At 39.6% G+C, this 18,891-nt stretch overlaps 1 protein-coding gene across 1 annotated transcript in view; it reads left to right on the top strand.

Annotated features, from left to right (window-relative positions):
* Positions 1–18,891, top strand: part of lrp2a (low density lipoprotein receptor-related protein 2a) — a 405,821-nt gene that overhangs the window by 72,135 nt on the left and 314,795 nt on the right. Inside the window, exons 3-10 of the mRNA XM_072259785.1 lie at positions 825–935; positions 1,959–2,072; positions 6,499–6,615; positions 6,981–7,127; positions 10,726–10,842; positions 11,774–11,902; positions 14,666–14,835; positions 16,241–16,464. Coding sequence (XP_072115886.1) covers positions 825–935; positions 1,959–2,072; positions 6,499–6,615; positions 6,981–7,127; positions 10,726–10,842; positions 11,774–11,902; positions 14,666–14,835; positions 16,241–16,464 — 1,129 coding nt within the window. The remainder of the gene's footprint in view (positions 1–824; positions 936–1,958; positions 2,073–6,498; positions 6,616–6,980; positions 7,128–10,725; positions 10,843–11,773; positions 11,903–14,665; positions 14,836–16,240; positions 16,465–18,891) is intronic.

Raw genomic sequence — 18,891 nt, 5'->3', positions numbered from 1 at the left:
AATATTAACTGATATCATTATGTGCCTAATCTAGATAATGACTTTAGTTGACAGTAGGCCCCTGAGGAGCGTGATTGAACAAAAGGATCTGGGAAGACAAGTCCATAATTCATTGAAAGTGGTGTCACAGTTAGATAGGGTCATAAAGAAAGCTTTTGCCACATTGGTCTTTATAAATCACAGTATTGAGTACAGGAGATGGGATGTTATGTTGAAGTTGTATAAGATGTTGGTGAAACCTAATTTGGAATATTATGTGCAGTTTTGGTCACCTACCTACAGGAAAGATGTAAATAATGTTAAGAGTACAGAGAAAATTTACAAGTAATGTGCTGGGTCTGGAGGACCTGAGTTGTAATGAAAGATGAATAGGTTAGGACTTTATTCCTTGGAAAACAGAAGATTGATAGAGGTATACAAAATTATGAAGGGCATATCTAGTGTTAGTGCAAGCAGGATTTTTCCTCTGAGGTTTGGTGGCACTACAACTAGAGGTAATGGGTTAAGGGTGAAAGGTGAAAGTTTAAGGGGAAGGTGAGAGGAAACCTCTTCACTCAGTAGGCTGTGAAAGTGTGGAACAAGTTCTCAGCACAAGTGGTGCAGGTGAGCTCAATTTCAACACTTAAGAAAAGTTTAGGTGGGTACAATAATGGCAGGGGCATAGAGAGCTATGGTCCTGGTGCTGGTTGATGGGAGTAGGCAATTTAAGTGTTTCAGCACGGACTAGATGGGCCAAAGGCCTGCTTCGGTGCTGTACTTTTCTATAACTCTATATACACATTCTAATTAGACATTTATTTTGCTTTCTGTCTTTTTTTCTTTAGATTATCCTACTTGTACCGAAATGGAGTGTTCCAATGGTGCATGTTACAACTCTAGCCAACATTGTGATGGAGTGCTGAACTGTAGAGATGGAACAGACGAATTCAATTGCAGTATGTTCTTCTTTTCTGATTTTTAGGTTGTCTATTCCTGAATCCAGAATGTCTTTGGCAAAGCACACAAACATACAGAAATACTGATGTACAAGTCATATTGGAAGCAATTTAACGTATCCTCTTTTGGTCAAGTTTTTGAACGAGTGATGCAGCAACTTAATCAGAATAATGGCAAACTAGTAACTATCAGGGAAGAGAAACTGGAAATGAAAATGGTATGGTTTCTTAGACGTGTGTAGCTCACTTACTGTTTGTTGTTCAGTTTATGGAATGCAGAAGAGCTATATATCATTTCCAATGAATGGGTTCAAAGTTCAAAGTAAATTTATTCTTAAAGTACATATCTGTCTCTGAGATTTACAGGTCTGAGGTTTATTTTCTTGTGGGTATTCACAGAAAATGCAAAGAAACACAATGAATCGGGGGAAAAAAAACAAGACGGGCAAACAACCAGTGAGCAAAAGAAAGCAAACTGTGCAAATACAAAAATCAAAGTAAATAAATAAGCAATAAATATCGAGAACTTGTAAAGAAAAGTCCTTGAAAGTGAGTGCATAGGTTGTGGGAACAGTTCACTGTTGGAGTGAGTGGAGTTTTCCCGTCTGGTTTAAGAACTTGATTGTTGAGGAATGGTAAATGTTCCTGAACCTGGTGGCGTGAGTCCTGAGGCTTCTTTACCTTCTGCAGTTTCTTGTAGTCTCAGGCCAAACAGTTGCCATACCAAACTGTGATGCATCTGGATAAGATCCTTTCTGTGGTGCATCAATAAAATCAAGATGGACAACCTCACATGTACACTTTGAAACAGGGGCTGTTGGACAATGTGTGGCAGTAGTAACTCAAAGTAATTACCACTCAGTCAATTTAATTTGACTGAGGAACTGGCTCACTAGATGGTGCATTTAAACTGTGATTTTAAAAAATGCATAATTTGAAATGTGAACTTTTCGGTTAAGTACCTGAACCGTGTTTATTTTCTTCCTTTTTTTTTACTTCTTCACTCCTTCCCAACTTATAAAGCTCAGAGATGCAATATTGGGTATTATCAGTGTGCCAATTTGGAATGCATCCCAAGGTTATTTGTGTGTGACCATGATGACGATTGTGGGGATCAAAGTGATGAGCAAAAATGTGGTAATGTATTTGTTATAGTTTCTCCATCATTATTTCCTTCTATAATATCACTTGAAGTTAATCCTCTTGCCATTGAGAGTTACTGAATGCTCTGTGTTACTTGTTACATTTACATTTGCAGTAAATCAAAAACCTTAGTAATTAATTTGGAGCAATGTGTTTGATTTTGTTAATTGGAAAATATATCTGTATTATCCTGTTTCAATTTTTTGGTTTAGTCATCAGATTTGTGAAAATGACAATTCAAGGAAAGGTTCTCTAGAATAAGCTTTCTTTATTAGTCATAGTCATACTTTATTGACCTTGGGGGAAATTGGTTAAAGTGAAGGATTACATGTATGATAGCACATTGCTACCAGAAATACTTAAAAGTACATATCAAATACTTGAAGTTATTGTTACACAGAGAGTGATTATTAATAAGTTGCCAGGCCTGCACACTTCAGGCACCTCTCAGTCTCCACCCATCTAACAAGAATCACATGCCACTCATTTCCAACTTGTCACCTGCAACCTATTTAAACCCAGCTCTCATCCACAGACCTTGTTCATACTTTGAACCAGCCAGCCTTAACCAATTGTTTCTAGCCTTCAGTTACCTTATTGCATCAAGTGTCAGTTCTCTCTTGTTTTGTGGCCACTCATGGCTTGTTATTTTGCAATTTATTATTCAGTTATCGCTCACCACTAAGTCCTTATGGACCTTATAGCATAAAGCTCTGCCCACAGAACTGATAGAAAAAAGCTTCAAAACCATGAATTAAAATACTATGCTTCATTGTAACAACTTTGCAGAACTGCTGCAGCCGGTCCAGAAACAGTGATCTTTTCAAATTATGTTTAAAGATGAATTCTGTTCACATTAAAATGAACAATCATGGTATGAAGAATTAGAGCATTTCGATCATGCTTCAGACAAGTGTAAAAAAGATAGAATAACAGATAATGCTTATGAAGGGTCTGGGCCTGAAACGTTGACTGTACTTCTTCCTATGGATGCTGTCTGGCCTGCTGCGTTCCACCAGCATTTTGTGTGTGTTGCTTGATTTTCCAGCATCTGCAGATTCCCTCGTGTTTGCTTCCTTTTTCTGTCTATTTGCTGTGCTACAGGAAACTTGCACACAACTGCAGCAGACCTGTCCGTTTTTTAAAGAAAATCTCTCATAAATCTGTTTTCTGGAAGAGATTGCCAGTTAATATCTATTGTGGGGATTATATTGAGATGTAACTCGAGGCATACCAGGAAACAGTTTGAATTTTGACTAATTTTAGAACTGTTGAACTTTTTCAAATATTCATGTAGAAATGAAGTTAGTTAAAGATGCATTTTATTGTGGTAGCTCTGCTGTGATCTCTGACCAAGAATGAACATGTGACAGGCATCTGTTGTAAGGAGAGATGCTGGTTTGATGCTCTCTGGCCAGAGTTGCTGTCCTTATGGAGAGGGACCTGTCTCCACTTCCTGTCTTTGATCTTTGCAGTGGAATGGAGGGAGGTTATACTAGCAATATATTTGTTGGACTTTAACTTCTCTTGGATTTCTGTAATTTTATATATGCAACTTAAAACAGGGCATATATTAATCAAATAAAGAATGCACAGGAACCTCTATGTCTAATGGATATTTAGAATCTTGAGGTTGGTAAGTTGTGAAATAGTTGAGATGATTAGCCTTTCAATTAAGCCACAATCTTCCATGAGGACCACAACCTTGTCATGGTTTGGAAGCTTGCGTGTCTCAACGACCTGGAGAGCTATGCTAGCTGGAGTCAGGGCTTTATGCTTTGGCTCTTGGGAGGGACACCCATGCCAAACGGGTCACAGGGTAAAGGCCAGACTAAGAGTGGTCCATGGGTCCATCAGGTTTAGGGGTTCAGCTCAGGGCTAATGGTCCTGACTGGTCAATAAAAATGCTATGGAAACAGCAATGAAGAATCCTTCTACATCCATGTATGGTCAAAGACAAACCGAGCTGGAGGACCTTCATTGCTGCTGTAAACACCAGTGGCATAATGGGCACTGTAAGTAAGTAACAAACCACAATATTGCAGATGAGGAAACAAAAGGTCGAAGTACATTTATTATCAAAATATGTACACTTTATACAACACTGAGATTCGTCTCCTGACAGGTAGCCACAAAACAAAGAAACTCAATAGAACCCGTTAAAAACAAAAGAAAACCTTCAAACACCCAGTGTGGAGGCGGGGGGGGGAGAGAGAGGAGAGAGAGAGATATATACTGCAAGCAATAAAGCAAGCTAACAGCATTTAGAACCGAAGTTTGCAAAGCCAGACATGACTGCAGCTGATCCAGAAGTCCAGTAGTTGCAGGCCACAGCCTCAGCCCAGCATGGAGATAAGCAAACCCTGCAGGGCAGCAAGCCAAACTGGACCATGCCTTGTCTCCGACCCCAGCACCCTGACCATTTTAACCTGGCCTGGTGCTTAAATCGTGCAAATGAAGACTAGTATATGAGTACATTTATGTTATAAATGGAAATACATCTATGTAAAATTAAATTTGTAGGTTGATTGAATAGAAAACCAAAAATTAATTCTTTATTTTTATGATGAGAAAAGGTCCTGCATTAAAATCATTTTTAAAGATTAGCAAAAAGTTGAAAATCATTAAAGCAATGTCAAGTTTATTGTTTATAATACATATTTGTTATATTACATTTTGAAACATATGTTAACATTGTGATACGTTTTAATAGCGTATATTTCTGTACAACTGTAGATGATTTGATAACACAACAATGCTGTATTCAGATCAAATGTAATTGTTTGAGTGACTCTTGTGTAATATCTCTGAATTGTATCAGCCTGTGAACAGCCAAATCAATCTTTCCTGGCATCTGGTAGATTTCTTATGAACACATTTTGATTACTCAGACTTTAAAAATAATCTGCCACTTCTTAGCTTTTTTTTTAGTTTCCAAACTAATTTTGTTAATTGCTGCATAGGGTCCCATTGTTTAAAAAGGCTTCTAAGAGTAAACCTAGCAATTATCGGCCTGTGAGTTTGACGTCAGTGGTGGGTAAATTGATGGAAAGTATTCTTAGAGATGGTATCTGTAATTATCTGGGTAGACAGGGTCTGATTAGGAACAGTCAGCATGGATTTGTGCGTGGAAGGTCATGTTTGACAAATCTTATTGAATTTTTTGAAGAGGTTACTAGGAAAGTTGACGAGGGTAAAGCGGTGGATGTTGTCTATATGGACTTCAGTAAGGCCTTTGACAAGGTTCCACACGGAAGGTTGGTTAGGAAGGTCAATCGTTAGGTATTAATATTGAAGTAGTCAAATGGATTCAGCAGTGGCTGGATGGGAGACACCAGAGAGTGGTGGTGGATGACTGTTTGTCAGATTGGAGGCTGGTGACTAGTGGTCTGCCTCAGGGATTTGTACTGGGTCCAATGTTGTTTGTCATATACATTAATGATCTGGATGATGGGGTGGTAAATTGGATGAGTAAGTATGCAGATGATACGAAGATAGGTGGAGTTGTGGATAATGAAGTAGGTTTTCAAAACTTGCAGAGAGATTTAGGCCAAAGAGTGGGCTGACAGATGGCAGTTGGAGTTAAATGCTGATAAGTGTGAGGTGCTACATTTTGGTAGGACTAATCAAAATAGGACGTACATGGTAAGTGGTAGGGCATTGAAGAATTCAGTAGAATAGAGGGATCTAGGAATAATGGTGCATAGTTCCCTGAAGGTGGAATCTCATGTGGATACGGTGGTGAAGAAAGCTTTTGGTATGCTGGCCTTTATAAATCAGAGCATTGAGTATAGGAGTTGGAATGTAATGTTGAAATTGTACAAGGCATTGGTGAGGCCAAATTTGGAGTATTGTGTTACAGTTTTGGTCACCGAATTATAGGGAAGATGACAACAAAATAGAGAAAGTACAGAGAAGGTTTACTAGAATGTTACCTGGGTTTCATCACCTAATTTACAGAGAAAGGTTGAACAAGTTGGGTCTTTATTCTTTGGAACATGAAGGTTGAGGGGGAATTGATAGAGGTATTTAAAATTATGAGGGGGATAGATAGAGTTGACGTGGATGGGATTTTTCCATTGAGAGCAGGGGAGATTCAAACAAGAGGACATGAGTTGAGAGTTAAAGGGCAAAAGTTTAGGGGTAACATGAGGGGGAACTTCTTTACTCAGCGTGGTAGCTGTATGGAACAAGCTTCCAGCAGAAGTGGTTGAGGCAGATTCGATGTTGTTTTTTTTAAGTTAAATTGGACAGCTGTATGGACAGGAAAGGAATGGAGGGTTATGGGCTGAGTGCAGGTCGGTGGGACTAGGTGAGAGTAAGAGTTCGGCATGGACTTGAAGGGCTGAGATGGCCTGTTTCCATGCTGTAATTGTTATATGGTTATATGGGTGGTAATCAGTTTGTTTTATTTTTTCAGCTTATCCAGAGTGTACAGGAGAATATTTCACCTGTCCCAGTGGCCATTGCATTCATCAGTATTGGCTCTGTGATGGAGATGATGACTGTGGAGATAATGCTGATGAAAGAGGATGTGGTAAGAATATGGGCCATCAGTCAATCTATTAATGAGCGAGATTAATGAACAGATGAATGGGGATTACAGAATTTAGCAGTCATTCATTTGAACATGAAGCAGAGTTGTTGTGATCTTCAACTTGCAGGCACAATGAAGTTATCTTTGACTACTTGTTTATTTCACCAAATCTGACATAGGAGCAGATTTATTATACCTCTCAGCCCCATTCCCCTGCCTTTTCCCCGTAACCTTAGACAGTCTGGCTAACCAAGAACCTATCAACCTCTGCCTTAAATGCATTTATTCCAAAGGGTTCTTTAAAATTGTGTTTGGATCATGCTGTGCTCTTCTAAAAATCTGCCTTTGTTTATATTTTTGAGCAGAAAGAGGGGAACTGGAAATCTGCTCTCCAAGGCAGTGGTATTGTCCAAACTCCCAACGGTGCATCTCTCTCAACAAACTATGTGATGGGATCCAGGACTGTTCCTTTGCTGAAGATGAAACTAATACAACAGCTGGAAGGAACTGCAGTGAGTAGTCAGATATTGTTAGAAGAACTGTTTGTCTCTTGTCTGACAGAGGAGCGTGTACTCTTGAAGAGCCTATCCTCTTGTTGAGGTAATTGGAAGCCTGGTTATGAACTCAGATACCATCAGTCATTTGACAAAAGGAGCTTGTCCTTGTACAGTACTCGCTTGTATCTATTGATCTAAGTATGCAGTGCAAAGTACTCTGAATTTAATAATTTTATTTCCAACAGAGTTCTCTGCATATTCCATTTAACTAGAAAGACAATTTCTAATGTTCTTGTCTGGTACACATCCCAATTTTGCCCCTGTGCTCTCTCCGCAACTTATCCAATGAAAGCTGATAAAGTGGCACTATGGTATTTCACTCGGCATCTGGGCCATACCCATCTTTAGGACAAGTATGTCTACATTCTGTAGCATTTTTTTATATATTGTCCTTGCATTTCTTATTTTGTGTTTTTTGCAAAATTGGCAAAATTTTACATTTTCCTACATCATGATGTGTTTCTCAGATCATCTGAGTGTCTGCATTATAAGCACTGTCTTTATTGGAGTCCTTAGAAAATGTTATGATTTTCGTTTTATTATAGTCTTATGCTTAAAAAAATCTCGTGGCCAAATTCTGTGAGTACTTTTCTTGCCAGGTGCTGTTGGCTTGATGCTTTACAGTAGTGGTCGCCAACCGGTCGATGTTTGAGACTTCCCCAGTAGATCCCAAAAAAAATGAAAAATAACTAAATACAGAAATACTGTTGTAATGTGAGCATTATAAAAATAAGTGATACTAATTAGGATAATGGTAATATAACAATACTCCAGCTACTGAAAGCTGTTTGTAAAGAGAGATTGTTTCCGGGTTGTGGGGTTTTAGTTCCGTTCTTTCTGCCCAGTGCGCATGTGTGTATAGCTCCCCCGCCATGCACCACGTTAGAAAAGACTGGAAGTAAAACCTCGCAACCCGGAAGCAACCTCTCTCTACAAACAGTTTTCCGTAGCCGTGTAGCTACGGAATTGCTATATTACCATTATCCTAATTTGTATTAACTTTATAATGTTCACATTACAATACTTCTCCCCCTTTAAATTCCAACATTCCCCAAATGTAAATAACTGGGAAACAAAAAACAGTGGTGTCATTATCTTGTGTACCTCTGAAACTTATACTACTGTCTCAGTAACAGTTTACCAATACAAAACATCTGAAAAATGTGGCAGATTCAACATTCAGTCTAACAAAGGAAACTGTCCATTCAAATATTCAGTCTGTCAGGAGGTTTACAAGGGCACTGTGCTGCAACAGATGAAAATTATGAAATCTAAGTACAGGAGCTGTCTTACTGACAGACACCTCACAGACTGTCTCAGACTGGCTGTCTGTAGTTATGAGCCAAATTTCAGGGAACTTTTAAGTCAATTTTTATTCACTTATTTTTCGTGTTGAAATAAAATTAAATAATGAAACATAGAATTAAAGGTGTTGTAATGTGAGCATTATAAAAATAAGTAATACTAATTAAGATAATGGTAATATGGCAATACTCCAGCTACTGAAAACTGTTTGTAAAGAGAGATTGTTTCTGGGTTGTGGAGTTCTACTTCCAGTTTTTTCTGCCCGGTGCACATGCATGTAACTAAATGATTTAGTAGGTCGGTCTTGCCTTTCACTAAGGCCGAGGTAGGGGATCTTGGGCTCGAAAAGGTAGGCGACCACTACTTTACAGTGCCAGCGATGCGGATTCAATTCCCGTCACTCTCTGTAAGGAGTTTGCACTTTCTCCTTGTGACCACGTGGCTTTCTTCCTGGTGCTCTAGTTTCCTCTCTCAGTCCAAAGATGTACCAGTTGGTAGGTTAATTGGTCATTGTATATTGACCCGTGATTCGGCTAGGATTGGGGGATTGCTGAGTGGTGCAGATCGATGGGCTAGAAAGGCCTATTCTGCGTTGTATCTCAATAAATCAAGAAATTTATGGCTATATTCCAGCATCCAGTTCCTCTGCAGATATCTGTTAGTGTGCAAGAACTTGCACAGTGCGATGGTGGTTGGGGAAGAGATAGTGTAGGCAGTAAACAGATGTATAAGGAATGACTAACAATCATCTATATAACAAAAACATGAGGTTATAAAGATGAAAACCATGTTCACTTGATAACATCAGGGGCATACACACATTCCCCAAAAAATCCAGCAGAATTTAAATTTAATTATTTTTATTTATTGAGATACAGCGTGAAATAGGCCCTTCAAACCACGCTGTCCAGCAATCCCCCAATCTAACACTAGCCTAATCACAGAACAATTTATATTGATCAATTAACCTACCAATGGGTACACCTTTGGACCTTGAGAGGAAACTGGAGCACCCGGAGGAAACCTAGTCAGTCATGAGGAGAACGCAGTGTCGAACCTGGGTCACTGGTACTATAAGGTGTTGTGCTGATTACTACACTACAGTTCAGGTCCCTGTCAGAGTGCGCTGTTTTATCAGAGCAATTCTAAAACAGAGCATTTACTAAAAATAGGGAATTATTAAAATATAATGGTGCTTCAACTAAAAAATAAAATCTCTGTACAAATGTACAAAATCTGACGAATGGTCCATTTTGTGTTGTTTGCGGACAATAGGTTGAGGAGTTGGGGGTTATAATTATCCGCAGTGTTCAGGTTTGGGGGGGGGGTGAGTAAAATCAGTGAAGTTTCTGTTCCAATTTACTATCCATTGGCACTTATATCGCTGATGAAACCATCAGTGGATATTGTCAGTAGTGTTATGATAGTTTTTATTTAAATAAAATTACCCCTACATTCTCCTTTAATTTCTTTTAGGGTCAAAGGTCACAGATTCCATTTACTAATAGGAGTTGCTTCCCTCTATTTACTCTAGCTAAATCAGTCGCAAATAATTTTAAGACAGAATGCCTAATATCTGGTAGAAATCCCTGGCTATAATATTAACACATTCCATGCATGGTGTTATCTTCTAGGTGGTGGGATAGAGATGTGTCTCTACCAAAGGAGGTGTAAGGTGCTCCTTCCCTCTGCTAGCCTGCAGGTCACCCTTGGGCAAGGTGTAGCACCTGCTTAACCTCCCTGATCAGGGTCACATGAAGCCATCAGAGCAGGTGGCTGGTGCATATCACTAGGTGCCAGTGGTCCTGGTTATGCGACCACTGGCACCAAGCAGACAATCTCTGAAGAATATTGATAATGCCTGGGGTCACCAGTCTTGTAAAGACACTGCCTAGAAGAAGGCGATGGCAAACCGCTTCTGCAGAAAAATTTGCCAAGAACAATCATGGTCAGGAGGTGATCATTTACGTCATCTGACATGGCACATAATGACGACGATGAAGATTATCTTCTGGATTTTAATCCTTTGTCAGTTGAAACCTTGCAGGTTTTTGTGCAATGGACTGTTCCATTCTCCTCCACTACAACAACATGCTCACAAGGTTACACTAACAAAGATATTTCACTTCATAAACTTGTGTTTGAAGCAGTAGAAAAAATGAAACACCTGTCATCTCTTGTTAGCAAAAGCTTAATTTTATTATTAAAGTTATCCCCTAAATACACTTATATATTTCTTTTCTTTTAGGTGTAATTAACTGTGCAGCTTTAAGCTGTGAATATCACTGCCGTTCTTCCCCATTGGGTGGGATCTGCTTTTGCCCATCAGGATATGTAGTGGGCACCGATGGCCGCTCCTGCATTGGTGAGGAATGCTAATTTGCTCATCTGCCATAGTTATGGTTGGGTAAAAGGACAACAAGCATATTTTTACAATTCTGGGAATCTCAGTCTGGTACATAAGATTAGATCTTCATGTCCTTTGATTTGCAATATCATACAATATCGGAGCAGGTTTAGGCCATTTGGCTCATTGAGTTTGCTCTGGCAATTCATCATGACTGATCCATTTTCCTCCTAGCCCCAGTCTCCTGCCTTCTCCCCAAATCTCTTCATGTCCTGACTAATCAAGAATCTATCAGCTTCTGCCTTAAATGTACTCAATGTCTTGGCCTCCACAGCTGCCTGTGGCAATGAATTCTACAGGTTCACCACTCTCTCACTGGAGAAATACCTCCTCATCCTTCTAAGTGGACAGCCCTCTAGTCTGAGACTGTGTTCCCTAGTCTTAGACTCCCCCACCATATCCATTATATAATCCTCCCCACATCCACTCTATCGAGGCCTTTCAACATTCGATAGCTTTCAATCAGATTCCCCCCCCCCCCCCCCATTATTCTGTATTCCAGTGAGTAGAGGTCCAGAGACATCAAATTGCATCACCTAATACGTCTTTCAATCCCGGAATTATTTTTGTGAACCTTCTTTGAACCCTCTCCAATGTCAGTACATCTTTTCTTAGATAAGGGGTCGAAAACTGGTCACAACACTCCGTGAGGGTCCTTATCTAAGTTTTAATTTTGTATCAGTTTCTGAAATCTTCCTTGACTCACTCTCCATTACATCGTTATTTAGAGTGGCAAGGTCTAAGGAAACCTCCAGGAGGATCATGACTCGATAAAGTGTTCTTGAACCTGTCTCCACGCTTTGAAAGACATGATGTTAGGAAAACCACAGATTTTTGGTGCAATTGAATGCAGAAATGTTTAACTTCTCTCTGTTTCCTTTAAACTTAGACTTTGATGAATGTAGTGTTTGGGGAGCTTGCGACCAACTATGTGAAGACAGAGCAGGACGCTATGCATGCTCCTGTGTACAGGGCTACATCCTGGAACATCACAAGACCTGCCGAGCCAATGCATCATGTAGGTTTGAGCGTGACCTTCCTACTTGAGTCTCTTGTTTCGTAATTCCTCCTGTAGATGAAAATCAGACTTAACTATGGCTGAAAATGTGCTATTGTTCAACTCCAGTTTATAAGATGTCATGGAGCACGGTTTGAGCTGCAGTGTGTAAATGTATTCAGGGAATCTATGGACAACCCTTCCAAAAAATGAACCAATGTCATTGTTTTTTGCAGCTTTCATAGAATTACAATGACTACCATCCAGACTCTGTATTCAAGCATGTAGGCTTGAAAGTGATCAAGTCACATAGTCAGAGACTTCTAGAAGAGGTTTCTTTGTTTAGTGGCTGCCTGTTAGGAGACGAATCTCAAGGTTGTATAAGTATACATACCTTGATAACAAATGTACTTTGAACTTTGCCATCCCACTGATTAGTTGATCTGCAAAACTGTGGTAATCCTTCTGTGACAATCACAGAGTTGCTGGACATCAGGGTGCATTAGATTTTCTGCTTGAAGAAGCTTTTGGCTGGCTTTCTAGAACTTTGCTGTGTGCATGAGAACACACTAAAAGGAAGATTTTACTCTGTTCTACCCTGGCGTAAACACTGGACATTAAAGAGGAAATTTTTAATTTGAACATATAAGGCATAAAATCAAACCTCCAATCCTTTATGATGGTTCTGTGAAGCCCTTTACAAAATTATTATTTATGATTAATTATTTATTATAAATAATAAATTTCTTATTAATAATGGGTGGAGGCATGGTAGCATAGTGGTTAGCACAACGCTTTACAATACCAGTGACCTGGGTTCAATTCCCGCCACTGCCTGTAAGGAGTCTGTATTATCTTCCAGTGACCGCGGGTGTTTCCTCCGGGTGCTCAAGTTTCCTCCCACAGTCCAAAGATGTACTATTGATAAGTAAGTTGTCCCATGATTAGGTTAGAGTTAAACTGGAGGATTACTGGATGGCATGGATTGAAGGGCTGGAAAGGCCCATTCTGTCCTGTATCAATAATAATAATAATTTTAGAAAATTAAAAGTTTTTTTGCAAGGGAATAAGAGTATAAAAGAAAAAAGAAAAGTCATCCTGAGAGTATGCCTAGAATCTGCATCACATCAAGGCTGCATCTAGAATCCTGGGCATGGTTATGCTCTCCCTACCTAAAGAATTTGTGGTAGAAGGGAATTAGCAAAGGATCACCAGTTTAATTCTTGTGATGAGGAGTTTCTTCTGTAATGTAAGATGAAACAATATATACTATGTTGAAGGAAATTTGACATGGAATATAACACTGCTTCTGTTTTCACAGCAGCAACCTAAGCTGCTGACCATTATCAACATGCTGTTTTACTTCAAATCTCCAGCATCTGCAGCTTTGTTGATTTTCATCGGCCTATACTTTAGAGTTTGAGGGAGTGAGAAACGATCTCAATGAAATGTATGAAATTCCTACAGGGTTTAACAGAATGGATGCAGTTGAGATGGTAGTCTGGAATCAAGGGTTACAACCTCAAAATAAAGCATCAACCATTCAGGGTAGAGTTGAGGAAGAAAAAGTCATCTTAACCTGGAGATTAATGAATTTACCCAAGAGGGAATTTTCTTTTCTTCTTGAGTTCTTGGCTCCCAGTAGAGCATAGGCCTTCTGTTTGGAGTTCATCAATGTTTCTGTAATCCATTGTGTGCACTGTACAGGGGATTGGCCTATACAGCTTCACCAGGGCCCTGTTGGCCTGTCTGACCTGTTTTCACCTCTCACCATAGCGACATGAAGTTGGATTTTAAGAGGTCAAGAGGGACTTTTGCTGTTACTGAATATATTCAGAAAATGAATTAATAGATCTACAAGGGAATCAAGTGATTTGATGTTAGTGTGCTTAAGTGGCATTAAGGTAAAAAAAATCAACAATGATCTTATTGTGGAGCAAGTGTGAACGGGTCAGGGCCACCTTCCGCTTCTATCTTTATGTTGTTCAAAGCACAGAGTATGTTGAATATATCTTCACAGAATTTACCTAGCTGCTTTGTCTGCATTGCTTTTTATTCTGTGTTGGCAGCAGCATTTTCTGTATTAAGTTGCTCATGATGCTTTGTCAGGTTGTTCATCTTCTGTGGCATTCTAGCAAGTTTAAGTTAATCATTAGATGATGATCAGGAAATAACTATTTTAGAAGAAAAGCTACAATTACAAGAAAGACTTCACATCAATGGAAATTATTTTTTTGTAAATTTTCTGTACATAGTATTCCAAAATTATTTTGTTGGCTGTGTTAAGATGATCAGTAAAGGATGAGAAAGTATCTTGAAATAATATCCTGAGTCTTGAAGAAGGGTCCCAGACCAAACATCAACTGCTCATTCACTTCCATTGATGCTGCCTGACCTGCTGAGTTTCTCCAGCATTTTGTATGTGTTACTCTGGATTTTCAGCATCTGCAGAATCTCTTGTGTTTATTCATTTCCATTGTTGCTGCCCGACCTACTGAGTTCCTTCAGCATTTTGTGTGTGTTGTTCTGGATTTCCAGCATCGCCAGAATCTGTCGTGTTTATAATACTCTGTGAAGTGCTGTCCATTGAACTTTTGCTTACTGTTTCAGATGAATTTAATAGCAGTCATTTCTGCTCTAGCATCTCCAATGTAGAGTTTTTCCCTCTGTAATATTGTGTACAGCTACTTAAAAATTGATGTTATGTGTGTTATCTGAAAATAGAGAAGTTTGCATTTCTGAAACATTGTAAGTGCACTTAATATATTAGTTCTTCATTTACAGCTGGAATTCCATCCATCATCTTCTCAAATGGTCGTGATTTGCTGATTGGTGATGTTCATGGGAGGAACGTACGCTTTCTTGTACAATCTTACAATCATGGTATTGCTGTTGGTGTGGATTTCCACTACCGTTTGGGCAAGATCTTTTGGACAGATACCATTCAAAATAAGGTGCGCAACATTCCCAAAACTGGGCACTGAATCAGTAGTCCGTGGAAGATGAATTGGTGTTGAAAACATTTTTTTTCTCCTATGTGTCGTGTTTCTACGTTTTGATTTCCCACAGGTATTTTACTGTTGGTAACTCACTGTTAATCTGGTGACAGTTAGATTATTAAATTCTCCATACTCAGAATAAATTGTTTTGGAACTTACTCAAGTGCAGCTGACTTCCTGTTACAAAACACTGAGAAAAAGAAATCAAACAAGTTAAGCCAACCACCCCAAGCCAAGCTATTAATCCCCATCTTGTCAAAAAGGAAATAAATTCCTGGAGGTGACTTTGGGGTTCTAACATTTAACTGTCATTCATTCTTTGGGGGCACTCCCCTGTTTTTGTGGATGGTTGTGAAGAAAAAGCATTTTAGGATGTATATTGTATACATTTCTCTGACATTAAATGTACCTTTGAAACCTTTGAATTCAATGCTCTCCTCCAACCCCTCTTTCCAAAATTTCAACAAGAGAACATAAATATGAATCCCTCACCTAAAAGTGTTCCTTGCAGAAGTGGCTGTAGGAAGGGTGGAATTGATTCAACAGTTAAAGTAAGAGATGCATAGGGAATGGTCAGGGTGTGATTGCACCAGAATTCAGGAAGGCACAGTTCATGTTCCCTAGGCACGCTTTCTATCTGTGCTGGGTTGAGCATCAAGCTAGCAACTCGACCTCGTAAAAAAGAAATTGCCTGCTACAGAAACATCAACAGCAAAAAGTTGATGGCCTATGCTCTCTCCTGAGTTTAAAAGGCAATTTCCTTTCCTACAGTTCACGTAGCCCTAAGTCCAAAGTTTGATCTGAGAGGATGTGCAATGTGACCAAGTTTAGAAAGGTATCTTGATATACATACTGAGGCTTACCAATTTCATTGCTCAACTAGAAAAGAGTAATGCTGCATAGATATGGCAAGACTTGGGTGAATTCTGTGATGGAGATAGAAGTAGCATGAGTTGCTATCTGCTTTGACATTCGGACGTCCATAATAATAATAATAATAATTCCTTATGGCACTACAGAACCAAGTAGTTTACGTAAAAATTTATCAAAAATACATCATAACAGACAACAAATTGAAGATGCCAAATGCAGAAAATGCCGAGAAACCAGAAGCAATCCAGCACATTACAGGATCATGTATCAGTTTAGCCCGGTCTGATTACTTACACAGGCACAATCAAGTGGCAAACATCACTCACCACAGTCTTGCTTTAAAGTACAAATTCATAAAAGATTGAATGGCCTATGGCCTAACACCATTCCTTACTATAAATACAAGCCTGATCTAATATATGTAATGTATATCTTGTTTTGCCCATGCTTGGGGAACCAACTTACTTCGCCTTTTTTTTCCCAATAGGTTTTTTCTGTAGATCTTAGTGGCACTGCAATTCAGGAAATCCTAAATGTTTCCATTGACAAACCTGAAAACCTAGCTGTGGACTGGGTGAACAATAAATTGTATGTGGTGGAGACAAGTATTAACAGAATTGAAGTTACTGCTCTGGATGGGAGTAACCGTATAACATTAATTGGAGAAAACTTGGGAAATCCTCGAGGTATCGCTGTTGACCCCACCGTAGGGTAAGAAATAAATTATTTTTATTGGGGGAACAAATCCAGCTGCTGATTAGAAATAATTAGTTTAGAAAAGTGTTTTGTGCTTAATTTGATTTGATTCCAATATTGTAGCCTCTACAGTGACAATCTGTTAAAAATGTTGTGTTATTCTGAGTTTCTGTTGAAACGGAATGAAACAACAGGTGGCTAATGTAATAAATTAAGTTAAAAACAACCCCATAATGAGATGAGAATAATGAAAAATGTAGAAATTTAAAGATATCTAATGATTTCATAAGATATTGAATAGCCTTGTGGAACATATAAGATGCTTGATAATGTCAAGTATAAACCTTACCTCAATGATAAGGTTGTGATTCAAGTTCTGACTCGAGATATTTAAGCATGCAGTTTAGATTGATACTTTAGTACAATCCTGAGGAAGTAACAGTGGGGCAGCACGGTAGCGTAGTGGTAAGCACAAACACTTTACAGTACAGGCGGCTAAGGTTCAATTCCTGCCGCTGTCTGTAAGGAGTTTATATGTTTTCCCCGTGACTACATGGGCTTCCTCCAGGTGCTGTGGTTCCCTCCCACAGTCCAAATATTAGGCCAGTTTTAATTTGGGGGATTGCCGGAGAGCATGGCTCGAAGGGCTGGAAAGGCCTATTTTGTGTTGTATCTAAATAAACAAACTGACAAACAAATAAATAAGTGAGCTCTGAGTTATCGCTATTCCAGTGATATGTTACACTGTGGCCTAGAAGTGCTCTCACTGAATGATAACATAAGAACATAAGAAATAGGAGCAGGAGTAGGCCATCCGGCCCATCGAGCCTGCCCCGCCATTCAATAAGATCATGGCTGATCTGTCCGTAAACTCAACTCCATCTACCTGCCTTTTCCCCATAACCCTTAATTCCCTTACTAAGTAAAAACCTATCTAACTGTTTCTTAAAAATATTTAGTGAAGAAACCTCAACTGCTTCCCTGGGCAGAGAATTCCACAGATTCACCACTCTCTGGGAAAAACAGTTTCTCCTCATCTCCGTCCTAAATCTTCTCCCCTGAATCTTGAGGCAATGTCCCCTAGTTCTAGTCTCAATGGTTTTACAAATAAGCTAGATTGTTTAAGGAAATAACAATATCTAAAATCCAATTCAATTCAGTTCAATTCCAGTTTAATTGTCATTCAACCATACACAGATAGTCATGAAATAAGCCATATGAGACAGCGTTACTACAGGGCAAAGGTGAGAAACACAGTACCACAGTTGCACACAGCACAAGGCACATGTAGCGTGTGCAGGATATCAAGCACGTAAAGGTATCAGTAAGATAAGCCAGTTTATAAAAAAAAGTCCATCAATGCCACAGAAATCTGTAGTCAAGCACAATACAGCTTTACTTCTGCCGAGCAAACACTGGAGAGCAGCACCTCCTCCTGCCTGGATGCCGTGCCACACCGCCGCTGGTGGAGCACAGCAGCTCCAACGACACTCTCCTGGTGGCTGTAAACAGGTGACACTGTAGCTTGAGCCCCAGACCTCGCTACAACGAAGATCAGGCAGCTGCACCACCATCCACCCCTGCTCTCAGCCAATGAATCAGTGAATCAAACTTGCGGCATACCACGTTAACAACGTCCAAAAGGGTCTTGTGATCACAAGAAAAGCGACCAAGGTGGCCACCTGCTATTAGACAGTACATCTCCTTTGACTCAGGCAGCAGCACAATGCACAGTTCCTCCATTTGATGGAGCAGACCTGCAGTACTCTAAGCTCTTAATGTATACGGGGATCTTATGATCATAAAAAATAGGATGGTAGCACCTTTTGTTGACCCCGTAGAATCTGCTGCGACTGAATGCACCACCACCTTGCTGGAAGAGATCACCTCTATTTTCTGTATTATATCGATTCCTATTTTTAATTAACTTGTCACTCGAACAGTATGTTGTCCATCAAGCTTTACCTTCCTCTTCCCCAAAGGATCTCAGTCCTCGCTGAAGTGTCTTGGCACAAAACGTTGACAGTTTATTCATTTCCAGAGATGCTGACCTGCTGAGTTCCTCCAGCATTTTGTGTGTGTTGCTGATAATTGGTTTTGTAGATTACAGGTTGCTTCTGGTATTTTAGGGCCATGTGGACCTTTTGGCATTGGCCACAGCAACGTGCCAGGAAGCTAACGAATTGGCAATACACACCGTTTACACAGAAGCTTAAGAGGAACGTGAGGAGAAACATCTTCCCTCAGAGGGTTAGGAGGGTGTGGAACGATCTGCCAGGGCAAGTGGTCCATGCCAGCTCGATTTCAATGTTCAAGAGAAGTTTGGATAGGTACATGGATGGTAGAGATATGGAGGGCTATGGTCCCTGTGCAGGCCAATGGGAGTAGGCAGATTAAATGGTTTGGCATGAATTAGATGGGCCGATGGGCCTGTTTCAGTGC

This window comes from Mobula birostris, chromosome 6 (assembly GCF_030028105.1).
Source record: "Mobula birostris isolate sMobBir1 chromosome 6, sMobBir1.hap1, whole genome shotgun sequence".
In the NCBI taxonomy this organism is placed as follows: Eukaryota; Metazoa; Chordata; class Chondrichthyes; order Myliobatiformes; family Myliobatidae; genus Mobula; species Mobula birostris.
Note: the sequence above shows the minus strand (reverse complement) of the source record. Positions and strands in the feature narration are given on the sequence as shown.